Source organism: Phyllobates terribilis, unplaced genomic scaffold (genome assembly GCF_046119375.1).
Source record: "Phyllobates terribilis strain yellow unplaced genomic scaffold, ASM4611937v1 Scaffold_1__5_contigs__length_1240528914, whole genome shotgun sequence".
Lineage (NCBI taxonomy): Eukaryota > Metazoa > Chordata > Amphibia > Anura > Dendrobatidae > Phyllobates > Phyllobates terribilis.
Genome location: NW_027362761.1, coordinates 858589404 through 858603803, shown reverse-complemented (window position 1 = coordinate 858603803; position 14400 = coordinate 858589404). Strand labels below are relative to the sequence as shown.

Genomic DNA, 14400 nt, shown 5'->3' with positions numbered 1-14400 from the left:
TAAAATGGGGGACCCCCCAAAAAAATGACGTGGGGTCCCCCCTAATTTAATAGCTAGCAAAGGCTAGGCAGACAGCTGGGGGCTGATATTAATAGCCCAGGAAGGGAGCCATGAATATTGGCCCCTTCCCAGGCTAGAAACACCAGCCGTCAGCCGCCCCAGAAATGGCGCATTCATAGGATGCGCCAATTCTGGCACTTAGCCTCGCTCTTCCACGCTGCCCTGGTGCGGTGGCAGGGGGTAATAGGGTTGGGGTTGATGTCAGCTTATAATGCCAGCTGACATCAAGCCCAGGTTAGTAATGGAGAGGCGTCTATAAGACACCCCCATTACTAACCCCATAGTCAAAGTTAAAAAAAACAAAAACACCCAGAATAAAGTCCTTTAATTGAAATAAAGACACAATCCTTTATTGTTCTAAATTAAACCATACTTACCATCACGCCCATTCCAGCTGAAGCCAACGATCTCCTGCAATAAAAGAAAAATAATAAAGCAACCTCATCCTTACCTTTCCATGGTTCCCACGACAGCTTCAGCTCTGCTACATCGAGATGACAGGCTGGACCGCAGCAGAACGCTGCCATCCAGCCTGTCATCCCGCAGACACTGAGAAGCGCAGGCTTGCTTGCGCTGCTCAGCGTCTCTCTGTGACGACATCCAGATGAGCCGAGTTCATGTCCAATGAACTCGGCTCACCTCATGCACGTCACTGACAGCGTGGGAAAATTCTCACGCTGAAGCGCTGATTGCAGGAGAATTTTCCCACGCTGTCAGTGACGTGCAGGAGGTGAGCTGAGTTCATTGGACATGAGCTCACCTCATGCACATCACTGACAGCGTGGGAGAATTCTCCTGCACTCAGTACTTCAGCGTGAGAATTTTCCCACGCTGTCAGTGACGTGCATGAGGTGAGCCGAGTTCATTGGACATGACCTCGGCTCATCTGGATGCCGTCACAGCGAGACAGTGAGGAGCGCAAGCATGCCTGCGCTTCTCAGTGTCTGCGGGATGACAGACTGGATGGCAGCGTTCTGCTGCGGTCCAGCCAGTCATCTCGATGTAGCAGAGCTGAAGCTGTCGTGGGAACCATGGAAAGGTAAGGATGAGGTTGGTTTATTATTTTTCTTTTATTGCAGGAGATCGTTGGCTTCAGCTGGAATGGGTGTGATGGTAAGTGTAACATACCTGGCGGCGTCCTTGCATGGTGGTCCATCTCCCACTGTGCAAGAGGGCGCACTTGATCTCCTGTCCAGAATGTCTCTCTGGCTTCCCTCCATGCTGTCTGTTTGTGTCTGTTTCTGCTGCTTAAGGGCGGCGCCCGATCACTTCCTGCCTTTTGTACCTGCTGTGGGTCACACCCCTTGTGCGTCCTCAGCCTATTGCTGTCTGTCACTTGGTATATAGCTCAGCAGCTCCCTTCTATCCCTGCCTGAGCATAGTGTTTCCTTCAGTGTGTGCTTGCACTCTGAAGGTGCCAGGTCCCGTTCTTTGTTTCCTTGTCTGCCTTTCCTGGAGGCTGTATTTCCAGGCCTGTCTGAACTGAGTCCTGTATGTCTTCTGCTTTGCGGTATCAGCTCCCGTGTCTGAACTGAGTCCTGTATGTCTTCTGCTTTGCGGTATCAGCTCCCGTGTCTGAACTGAGTCCTGTATGTCTTCTGCTTTGCGGTATCAGCTCCCGTGTCTGAACTGAGTCCTGTATGTCTCCTGCTTTTCGGTATTTGTTCCCGTGTCTGAACTGAGTCCTTTCTGTGTTCTCTTGTCTGTCCTGTCTGAACACGCTCCTAGCCTGTTCCTCCTGCCTTCTAGGGGCCGATTACCTAGACCCGCTCCTGTATCTTGTCTGTCCTGTCTGAACACGCTCCTTGCCTGTTCGTCCCGCCTCTCTGGGGGCAGTATTCCCAGACCCGCTCCTGTATCCCGCTGCAGTGTCGGTCTCCTCCGTACACTCAGTTCCAGTCTGAACTCTCTCCTATCCTTTACCTGTTTTTGCCTCTATGTCCGTTCCCTTCCTTTTTCTGCAGAGTCTGAACTCGTACCTAACTCCTGCCAGTTGTCTCTGTACTCCCGTTTGTGAGTTTGTGGTCCACTCGCTACTTCACTGCAAGTACCCTGTGGGTGTCTGGCTCTGCCTTTCCCTTCCTGTCTGTTCCGTGTGAACAGAGCCCTGTCCTCCCTGCTCAGCCTTGTCTGCACTCTAGCCGTGCTTGCCTGTACCCCTTTGCCTGTATTGTTCCTGTGTCCCGGTGTGTACTGGGTCCTATCCCGCCTGTGTTCCTACCTGCTAGTGCCTCCCTGTCTGCACTCTAGCTGTGCTTGCCTTTACCCCCCTGCCTGCATCCCCGCCTGCCTGCATACCAGTCGTGCCTGCCTATACCCACCAGTCTGTGTGCCAGCCTACCAGCCTGTTCCTGTATTCCCCTGTGTGGGTCAACAGCCGTGTCCGGGGTCTGTCCTGGAGTAGCACCTGGTCCCTCTGCTCGGTTCCTCCTTGGTGCACTGGCGTCGTATGCCGTCGTGCGACCCTGGTCAGATCGGGTGAATACCTAGTCACGCCCCTCCAGGCATTCACTCTCCGGCACGGTCCAGTGGAATCACTACAATCACACGCACACGCCGCTCAGCCCGGGCGTGTGCATAACAGCATGCTCAGGCCATGGTTCCCGTTGAGCCCCACGGCCTTCGCTCTTTGAGAAGTTTTTCCAGCGAATACATGCATTAAAATAAATAAATAAATTTTTTTCCCCCTTTAGCTGAGTTCCAGGCGAATTACGCACCCGTCCAGATGGATCTATCAGCTCTCGTTCCTGCGGATCCGCCACGTTACTATGGGGATCCAAGACAGTGTCGTGCATTTGTGGAGCAATGCATGCTACACTTTAAGGCCTACCCTCTCTATTTTCCTTCCGATTGGGCTAAAGTGGCCTTTATGATTGACTACCTAGCGGGTGATGCCTTGAAATGGGTCACCCCCCTATGGGAAGCATGGGATCCTGTCATCCTTGACCTGCAGGCCTTCCTGGTGGCCTTTCGTATGGTCTTCGAGGACCCTAACTCTGAAGCCCCTGCTGAAGCTTCACTTCCCAATATCCCGGAGCAGCCCCGACGGGTAATGTGTGTGGGTAGCGCAATAGTCCTCCAGCCCAATGAGACTACTGCCCACCCAGAATCCTCACAGGGTGACTACGCTTTCCGGAATACTTCTCTCAACCTCAAGAGGCAGTCCAGACGTGCTAGACTTAGAGGCAAGCCGTCACGCCAGGGTCTGTCCTCCCTGAGACCTCCTGACTCCAACCTTGAAGTCCCTACTGAAGCTTCATCTCCCTGTATCCCGGAGAAACCCCAATGGGTAATGTGCGTGGGTAGTGCACCAGTTCTCCTGGCCGAAGAGACTTCTGCCCATCCAGACTCCACACAGGAGAACTTCCTGCACCCGGCATCAGATGCTTCTTTCTCTTTAACCGGTGTGCATGTCCAAGGATGCTCCAATGCTGTGGTTACCTCAGAGTCTGTGCACCTCTACTACCTGGCGGAGGATCCCCTGTTGCCTCCTGAACCCTCCGGGATACCACTCGATGACAAATGGAGAGAGACTTCTCTACACCCGGTACTCAATACTTTGTCCGCTTCGTCCTGTGAGCCTGACAATGGGTACCCCAAAGTGGTAGTTACCTCCGAGTCTCTACACCCCTCCGACCAGGCGGAGGATCTCCAGTTGTCTCCTGAACCCTTCGGGGTGCTACCTGGTAGCGAAAGGACAGAGACTCTCCTATACTCTGTACCTGATACCTCGCTCGCTTCGTCCAGTGAGTCCAACCTAGTGTACTCCGAAGCAGAGGTTACTCCTGAGTCTCTACACCCCTCTGACCAGGCGGAGGACCGCCAGCTGTCTCCAGAACCCTTCGGGGTGCCACCTGGTGGTGAATGGACAGAGACTTTCCTATACTCGGTACCCGATACCTCGCCTGCTTCCTCCAGTGAGTCCGACCTAGTGTACTCTGAAGCAGAGGTTACCCGTGAGTCTCTACACCCCTCTGACCAGGCGGAGGACCGCCAGCTGTCTCCAGAACCCTTCGGGGTGCCACCTGGTGGTGAATGGACAGAGACTTTCCTATACTCGGTACCCGATACCTCGCCTGCTTCCTCCAGTGAGTCCGACCTAGTGTACTCTGAAGCAGTTGTTTTCTCTGAGCCTCTGCACTCTTCTGACCCGGCGGAGGACCTCCAGTTGTTTCCTGAATCCTCCGGGATACCACCAGATAACAAAGAGACAGTGACTTTTCCTCATTATGTACGTGATAACCCGTCTATTTCTTCCTGTGAGCTTGACAAGATGTACCTCGAAGCAGAGATTACCCTTAAGTCTCTGTCCCCCTCCAACCCAGTGAACGACTGGTCCTCGAATTCCCTGCGGAAGATTCTGGCAGGCCTGAAGAAGAGGGGGCGTAAGGGGGGAGGTACTGTAACATACCTGGCGGCGTCCTTGCATGGTGGTCCATCTCCCACTGTGCAAGAGGGCGCACTTGATCTCCTGTCCAGAATGTCTCTCTGGCTTCCCTCCATGCTGTCTGTTTGTGTCTGTTTCTGCTGCTTAAGGGCGGCGCCCGATCACTTCCTGCCTTTTGTACCTGCTGTGGGTCACACCCCTTGTGCGTCCTCAGCCTATTGCTGTCTGTCACTTGGTATATAGCTCAGCAGCTCCCTTCTATCCCTGCCTGAGCATAGTGTTTCCTTCAGTGTGTGCTTGCACTCTGAAGGTGCCAGGTCCCGTTCTTTGTTTCCTTGTCTGCCTTTCCTGGAGGCTGTATTTCCAGGCCTGTCTGAACTGAGTCCTGTATGTCTTCTGCTTTGCGGTATCAGCTCCCGTGTCTGAACTGAGTCCTGTATGTCTTCTGCTTTGCGGTATCAGCTCCCGTGTCTGAACTGAGTCCTGTATGTCTTCTGCTTTGCGGTATCAGCTCCCGTGTCTGAACTGAGTCCTGTATGTCTCCTGCTTTTCGGTATTTGTTCCCGTGTCTGAACTGAGTCCTTTCTGTGTTCTCTTGTCTGTCCTGTCTGAACACGCTCCTAGCCTGTTCCTCCTGCCTTCTAGGGGCCGATTACCTAGACCCGCTCCTGTATCTTGTCTGTCCTGTCTGAACACGCTCCTTGCCTGTTCGTCCCGCCTCTCTGGGGGCAGTATTCCCAGACCCGCTCCTGTATCCCGCTGCAGTGTCGGTCTCCTCCGTACACTCAGTTCCAGTCTGAACTCTCTCCTATCCTTTACCTGTTTTTGCCTCTATGTCCGTTCCCTTCCTTTTTCTGCAGAGTCTGAACTCGTACCTAACTCCTGCCAGTTGTCTCTGTACTCCCGTTTGTGAGTTTGTGGTCCACTCGCTACTTCACTGCAAGTACCCTGTGGGTGTCTGGCTCTGCCTTTCCCTTCCTGTCTGTTCCGTGTGAACAGAGCCCTGTCCTCCCTGCTCAGCCTTGTCTGCACTCTAGCCGTGCTTGCCTGTACCCCTTTGCCTGTATTGTTCCTGTGTCCCGGTGTGTACTGGGTCCTATCCCGCCTGTGTTCCTACCTGCTAGTGCCTCCCTGTCTGCACTCTAGCTGTGCTTGCCTTTACCCCCCTGCCTGCATCCCCGCCTGCCTGCATACCAGTCGTGCCTGCCTATACCCACCAGTCTGTGTGCCAGCCTACCAGCCTGTTCCTGTATTCCCCTGTGTGGGTCAACAGCCGTGTCCGGGGTCTGTCCTGGAGTAGCACCTGGTCCCTCTGCTCGGTTCCTCCTTGGTGCACTGGCGTCGTATGCCGTCGTGCGACCCTGGTCGGATCGGGTGAATACCTAGTCACGCCCCTCCAGGCATTCACTCTCCGGCACGGTCCAGTGGAATCACTACAATCACACGCACACGCCGCTCAGCCCGGGCGTGTGCATAACAGTAAGTATGGTTTAATTTAGAACAATAAAGAATTGTGTCTTTATTTCAATTAAAGGACTTTATTCTGGGTGTTGTGTTTTTTTTAAATACTTTACTAGAAATTCATGGCGGTCATGTCTAATACTGGCGTGACCCCATGAATTTTGGGCTTGGGGCCAGCTGATAATACCAAGCTGGCCCTAACCCCTTTATTACCCAGTGAGCCACCGCACCAGGGCCCTGGATGAGTTGGGTACAGCGCCAGAAGATGGCGCTTCTATGAACGCGCCATTTTCTGGGGTGGCTGCGGACTGCAATTTGTAGCGGGGGGGGGGCCCAGAAAGCTTGGGCCTCCCTGCGCTGCAGATTCCAGCCCCCAGCTGCCTAGTTGTACCTGGCTGGACACAAAAATAGGGCGAAGCCCCACGTACTTTTTTTTTAATTATTTCATGAAATTCATGAAATAATTAAGAAAAAAAGGCCTTCCCTATATTGTTGTGTCTGGCCAGGTACAAATAGGCAGCTGGTGGTTGGGGGCAGCCCGTTCCTGCCTGCTGTACCTGGCTGGACACAAATATAGTGCGAAGCCCCACTTCAATTTTTCTTAATTATTTCATGAAATTCATGAAATAATTAAGAAAAAAAGGGCTTCCCTATATTGTTGTGTCCGGCCAGGTACAAATAGGCAGCTGGTGGATGGGGGCAGCCCGTTCCTGCCTGCTGTACCTGGCTGGACACAAATATAGTGCGAAGCCCCACTTCAATTTTTTTAAATTATTTCAGGAAATTCATGAAATAATTAAAAAAAAATTGACGTGGGGCTTCGCACTATATTTGTGTCCAGCCAGGTACAGCAGGCAGGAACGGGCTGCCCCCAACCACCAGCTGCCTATTTGTACCTGGCCGGACACAACAATATAGGGAAGCCCTTTTTTTCTTAATTATTTCATGAAATAATTTAAAGAAAATTGACGTGGGGCTTCGCCCTGTTTTTGTGTCCAGCCAGGTACAACTAGGCAGCTGGGGGCTGGAATCCGCAGCGCAGGGAGGCCCAAGCTTTCTGGGCCACCCCCGCTGCAAATTGCAGTCCGCAGCCACCCCGGAAAATGGCGCGTTCATAGAAGCGCCATCTTCTGGCGCTGTACCCAACTCATCCAGGGCCCTGATGCGGTGGCTCACTGGGTAATAAAGGGGTTAGGGCCAGCTTGGCATTATCAGCTGGCCCTAAGCCCGAAATTCATGGGGTCACGCCAATATTAGACATGACCACCATGAATTTCTAGTAAAGTATTTAAAAAAAACACAACACCCAGAAAAAAGTCCTTTAATTGAAATAAACACACAATTCTTTATTGTTCTAAATTAAACCATACTTACCATCACGCCCATTCCAGCTGAAGCCAACGATCTCCTGAAATAAAAGAAAAATAATAAAGCAACATCATCCTTACCTTTCCATGGTTCCCATGACAGCTTCAGCTCTGCTACATCGAGATGACAGGCTGGACAGCAGCAGAACGCTGCCATCCAGCCTGTCATCCCGCAGACACTGAGAAGCGCAGGCTTGCTTGCGCTCCACAGTGTCTCTCTGTGAGGGCATCCAGATGAGCCGAGTTAATGTCCAATGAACTCGGCTCACCTCATGCACGTCACTGACAGCGTGGGAAAATTCTCCTGCACTCAGCGCTTCAGGGTGGGAGAATTCTCACACTGAAGCGCTGAGTGCAGGAGAATTCTCCCACGCTGTCAGTGACGTGCAGGAGGTGAGCTGAGTTCATTGGACATGAGCTCACCTTATGCACGTCACTGACAGCGTGGGAAAATTCTCCTGCACTCAGCGCTTCAGCGTGGGAGAATTCTCATGCTGAAGCGCTGAGTGCAGGAGAATTCTCCCACGCTGTCAGTGACGTGCAGGAGGTGAGCTGAGTTCATTGGACATGAGCTCACCTTATGCACGTCACTGACAGCGTGGGAGAATTCTCCTGCACTCACCGCTTCAGCGTGAGAATTTTCCCACGCTGTCAGTGACGTGCATGAGGTGAGCCGAGTTCATTGGACATGAACTCGGCTCATCTGGATGTCGTCACAGAGAGACGCTGAGCAGCGCAAGCAAGCCTGCGCTTCTCAGTGTCTGCGGGATGACAGGATGGATGGCAGCGTTCTGCTGCGGTCCAGCCTGTCATCTCGATGTAGCAGAGCTGAAGCTGTCGTGGGAACCATGGAAAGGTAAGGATGAGGTTGCTTTATTATTTTTCTTTTATTGCAGGAGATCGTTGGCTTCAGCTGGAATGGGCGTGACGGTAAGTATGGTTTAATTTAGAACAATAAAGGATTGTGTCTTTATTTCAATTAAAGGACTTTATTCTGGGTGTTTGTGTTTTTTTTAACTTTGACTATGGGGTTAGTAATGGGGGTGTCTTATAGACGCCTCTCCATTACTAACCTGGGCTTGATGTCAGCTGGCATTATAAGCTGACATCAACCCCAACCCTATTACCCCCTGCCACCGCACCAGGGCAGCGTGGAAGAGCGAGGCTAAGTGCCAGAATTGGCGCATCCTATGAATGCACCATTTCTGGGGCGGCTGACGGCTGGTGTTTCTAGCCTGGGAGGGGGCCAATATTCATGGCTCCCTTCCTGGGCTATTAATATCAGCCCCCAGCTGTCTGCCTAGCCTTTGCTAGCTATTAAATTAGGGGGTACCCCACATCATTTTTTTTGGGGGGTCCCCCATTTTAATAGCTAGTAAAGGCTATGTATTCAGCTGGGGGCTGATATTAGTAGCCTGGGAAGCTCCGTGGGTATTACCGCCTTCCCAGGCTTCAAACATCTGCCCCAGCCGTCTGCTTAACCTCCGCTAGAGCCTAAAATTAAGGGGAACCCCACGCCAATTTTTTTAATAATAAATCCTTTATTTTAATACTAAATGACAAGTACAGTAACCAACACTATCACTGTACTTCATATATATGTGACTGACATGTTTCTATCTATCTAATCTATGTGTGAAGCTCTATTCTGTCTGTTATAAATTGTCGGGTACCGCTGCTGAATTGCCGGCCGGCTTTTTTAAAGAGACAGTGCATGAAAACACTATTATTTTTTTTGATAAATCCTTTACGCTAAATGACAAGTACAGTAAGCAGCACTGTCACTGTACTTCATATATATGTGACTGACATGTTTCTATCTATCTATCTAATCTATGTGTGATGCTCTATTCTTTCTATTCTAAATTGTCGGGTACCGCTGCTGAATTGCCGGCCGGCTTTTTTAAAGAGACGGTGCATGAAAACACTATTATTTTTTTTGATAAATCCTTTACGCTAAATGACAAGTACAGTAAGCAGCACTTTCACTGTACTTCGTATATATGTGGCTGACATGTTTATATCTATCTAATCTATGTGTGAAGCTCTATTCTTTCGGTTCTAAATTGTCGGGTACAGGTGTATGCCGCTGCTGAATTGCCGGCTTTTCATGTTTCACTGTTGGCACTGTTCCCATCGATTTGGGCAATCACTGTAATGCCACAACCACCATGGCTGTGGCATTACAGTGAGTGGCAGACAATCCCTGCATGATTGGTGCTCTAAATAGCGCCAGACATGCAGGACACGCTTTTGGTGCACGAACAGTTATCGAACATAACCTCGAACAGCCGAATTTTTTGCAAATCGTTCGGGTTCGTCGAACAACTCGAACACCGCCCAAAACAGCTCGAATTTGAGATTGGCGAACAGTTCTAGTCGAACACCGCTCATCTCTAGTCACCTGCCTCTGCCTGGAATAATGCAATGTCCCCTTCCACATCCACCTATCACTGCTTCTCCTCCTTCACCTCCCCCACATCCTGCTGCATATAGCATGGACCTTACGGGTCTCCAACAGCCACAAGTCTGCGATGAACATGTGCAAGGTGCTGTTCTTTCTCAGAAGTCATAAGTAATGCGGCGTTAAAGAAACCTTAGTGCTCTTTTTTGTATTTATGAGGCCCCTTGCATAATTTGCATAATGTACATTACATAATTTTCTCAGCAAGTCACACATTTGCCATTATATTTTATTGCAATTCTCTTACCTTTATTCTGACTTCATGAGCCTTCGGTGGAGCTACTTCAATATCTTCAACGCTCAGGGGCTTACATGGTTCCCAGGCAATAGCTGCCTTGCATTTAATGACCTTAAACATAAAGCCATTGTTTTGGATAATGTTACAGATAATTATCTAACAAGATTGTTGTGCACATGAGAAACCACCCATGGATTTATGACTAGTCATGCCAGTTCAGAAATCTTACATAATAGTTTGCTCTGTGGACATTTAAAAGAAAAATGCAGAAATACAGCTGTAACTACCTACAAGATGGTATTCACCAGCGGCAACTCTGAGCAAGCAGCCATTAGTGTTGAAGAAAATTGGATTTGTAGTTTTAGAAAGACTAAGTTCACATGAGAATTTAAAAAAATCATCTGAATTTCATCCAGGAAAAAACAGATGATTTTTGGTATCTATTGTAATCCGTATGCCATCCATTTTTAAACATCAACAGTTAATGAAATTTACAAGACCAAGTTCAGTATGCTATGTTAATAATTTCAATGTATCTGTAAAAATTGGATGCTGTACTGATAATCTCTATGAAATCCTTTTTTTTTATTTATTTCACATGCATAGCCTTTAATAAACCAGTCTCTTCCAAAACATGTGCATGCTGCTAATATTTTCTTTGGGACATTTGGACCATGTGAAAAAAAAAAAAGAACGGTCCTCTGAAAATGGTCGATGTGTATTTTGTCAGTGTGATGGATCCATTTTTGTTGAAGTAGCAAAATTTCTTAGCTTCACATAATCATGAGGGCTCATTCAGAACTCCGGTTTTCACATATCGCACTTGTTCTATCTGTGACTTTCATGGATAGAAAATGTACCCATCATGGCCTACGTTGTTATGGTATGTGCGGTCCATTACTACCTTTGCAGTAATGAAAAACTGGACCATTTTTTTCATACGAGAAAAAACGCTGAGGCACGAATGAGGTCTGAAACAGAAAAATAGAGACGACATTCGAATGATTTCGGGGAGGAGGTAATTAAGTTGCATTGGAGGGTTTTGATCCCCAACTCCGACATTTCTCTTTTGTTGCAAACCCTCAGTCCGCAGAGACAGAAAGGCCGTGTGAAATGACACATTGATTGTAATGGATCTGTCATCTATCCATAAAATTAACGGATAGCGCATCTACCAAAAAAAACTGATGTGAAAAAACCTGTATCCTTTTCTTTGTGTTTGCTCCTCTAGTAGTTTTGACTTGAAAGTATTGACTAAAAATACTGACTAAAATGATGCAATAATAAAATTATTATTTCTGTATTGCCAGCATTTTGAATGGCCAGCATTATGGAAAGAAGTCAGCAAACTCCATAATGGCCCAATTCACATATTTTTAAGCAATGCTGAAAAAATTGTGTAAAACACTAAGAATTTCATAACATTTCCTAGGCCAGGTGTTTTATTTTGTACCATTTGAAGCTTATCTTTCATCTGCCAATTTTTAAGTAATTTAAAAGGAGGTTTTGGGAAAATGCCAGAAAAAAAAGTAATATCATGGACAGCATTTTTACCTAAAATAAGGCGATCAAAAATACCATCAGAAACTCCACCGAAAGACAGAAAATGCAGTTTGTGACTTAAACCTAAGGGCCTGTTCAGACAAGCGTAATTTTAAACTGCACATGGGCAGCACACATTTTTTAAAAATTACAGTTTTTCAGATCAGACTTGCCAGCGGATGCATGAAAAAAAATGGATTTGAAACAGACAATCTTTATAGCATCCGTCACAATTATTAACCGACAAAAATATATTTGGCCTTGTATAACTTTATAATTGGTAATATTAAAACACAGAGGACATCTGAATGTCATACAGTTGTCAAAAACAGACATGCAGATGGCATACACATGACAAATATTAATAATAACGGCCTCAACAGCATTTAAAGGGAGTAAATAATAAAGCTTATATCACACATGCAGTTTTTATGGCAGTTTTTTATTACTTTATATCTATATGCTTTTTTTTTTAGAACGTTATACACATATGCTTATTTTTAGATCTTGATATCTACAGTATATACTTGTTTTTAGAATTTCATCTATAGACTTGTTTTTGACTCAATAAACAGCCACAAAAATTGCATTGTGTTTCCAACTTTAAAGTCACTAAACCTTTTATACATTTGCATCACTTTAATTGCAAGCAGATTGGTCGGTTTCGGGGTCATTTCAGTAGGTTTTGGCCCACCAATTTCTTGAACTTCTCCTCCCTAGAGGTGCCCAGCTCAGGAGACTTGAGCGCCTAAGCTGTGTACCTATCTTGAGGGAGGTAGGGTTGAATGATCAGTGGGGGTCGCTGATCTGCTTGGAAAGAAAATGAGTCAAAAAAATAAAACTGTAAAAAGTTTAGTTCCTCTTTAAGTAACTTCACACACACTCCATTATTGGCACAATCTTATTTCCTAAGTCAGCTCAGCGTTAGTTCTTTTTCTTCAAGACTTATAAACAGCTCAACATTCAGAAAACATTTTACAGATTTCTTTTCTAGGATACAAATCTACCAAGTCTCAATCATTGCATAAATGTAGGAAATAACAAACTGTATAGATTTTCCTGTAAAAATGCAAACTAACACACAAAAATAATAATTAAGCATTGTTACCGAAAGGCATTTAACTAAGAAAAAAGCAACATTCCAGCATGGCAGAGAAATAATGGTAACAGTATAATACCTTTCCTACGGTGCACATGTTGGTGTTGGTTACAGTTCTGCACTGTTTCAGCTTTAAGCTTCTACTGTTACTGTGTCCTGTGTGAGTATTTGCCACTCCCTGAGATTTTTCCTCAGCCCCAAGCACTGCGTCCTAGACAGGCTTATAAACTCTGCCTGCCTCAGATTTTGGCAATATTACAGTCCACTGTACACAATGACTGTGTCATTTTGGGCTGCACGTTGACAATGATGTGTTTGCTTTACAGTTAATATTTCATCAAATGCATTATTATTTGGAGGATAAATTAGTTCAGATAACATGAGTCACATTCCGTAATCGATAAATTGGGTCACGTAACAAATCAGCAACTGTGGACTTAATTTGCCCAACCAAAAATCTAGTTGCAAAATTTTGTCAACACCCATTTTACTTTTCGTTTTATGCTCTCGTGTGTTAGAAATGTTATATATGCTGTTTCTCCAGAAAACAAAAATTAGGGCAAAATGGAAGCATGAAGTGCTTTAAAATTTCCTGGTAGATGGCTGCGCTGGCTTTGGTCTTGATAAAACACAGTGGACCTACACCAGCAGATGACATGGCTCCCCAAACCATCACTGATTGTGGAAACTTCACACTAGACCTCAAGCAGCTTGGATTGTGTGCCTCTCCACTCTTCCTTCAGACTCTGGGACCTTGATTTCCAAATGAAAATTGGAACTCTGGGACCTTGTGGAGTGTGTCAATGACTGCCTTCTGGACATCTGTCAAGTCAGCAGTCTTCCCCATGATTGTGGAGCCTACTGAAACAGACTAAGGGGCGTTTTTAAATGCTTATGAAGCCTTTGCAGGTGTTTTTTGTTAATTATTTTAATTTACTGAGATAATGACTTTTGTGTTTTCATTGGCTGTAAGCCATAATCATCAACATTAACAGAAATAAACACTTGAAATAGATCACTCTGTTTGTAATGACTCTATATCATATATAAGTTTCACTTTTTGTATTGAAGGACTGAAATAAATTAACTTTTTAATGATATTCTAATTTAGTGAGATGCACCTGTATGTTCAGATAACCGGGCATTTTGTAGGGAAAAACACATAATTAAAAGCAGACTGTTAGCTACAGGTTATAATAAAAAATCAATGAAATCCATTAAAACATCAGAAGAAAAAATCATAAATATGGACAGAAGTTCGCTTCTATATAATAACAAAAAGTAAAAACATTTCACTAAACTTGTTTTCAGGATACCTTATAGTAAGTAATTCAATCAAATAAAATCCATTATATGCCAATATTTACCTATTCTGAATCAGGATGTGAAATTTGACAAAGTTATCAAGGAAAATAGATTTCAGGCTGTACCGAGGAGAGGAAGCTCTCTTATCCCTAAATTTATACATGTAGAAAAAAGAAACCACTACAACATGGATAGCACTGAAGGTTTTTTTTAAATGTGGTAAACAATGATGTGCATTAGGGCAGAGAAAAGACAGTCAGTGGATTTGCCACATTGAGTGAGCCTCACTATTGGCTCTTTTATTAACCATGACACGCACCATGAGATATATTGTATCGAATGTAAAAAAATGTAGTGCTAAATACATAGAGTGAACACAATCTGAAATCTTTAAAAGAGAATTGGTGACACACATTTCCAATATTTAAAGTAAAAACACATCCTATTCAGGAGCGGTTAAACACTTTGTAGAACAGC

At 46.2% G+C, this 14400-nt stretch overlaps 1 protein-coding gene across 1 annotated transcript in view; it reads right to left on the bottom strand.

The window, feature by feature from the left end:
* Positions 1–12855, bottom strand: part of LOC141153766 (NADP-dependent alcohol dehydrogenase-like) — a 74340-nt gene extending 61485 nt beyond the window's left edge. Inside the window, exons 1-2 of the mRNA XM_073638890.1 lie at positions 12698–12855; positions 9987–10088 (exon numbers count right to left, since the gene is read on the bottom strand). Of these exons, the coding sequence (XP_073494991.1) occupies positions 9987–10088; positions 12698–12715 (120 nt within the window). The 5' untranslated portion in view covers positions 12716–12855. The remainder of the gene's footprint in view (positions 1–9986; positions 10089–12697) is intronic.
* Between the last annotated feature and the right edge of the window lie 1545 nt (positions 12856–14400).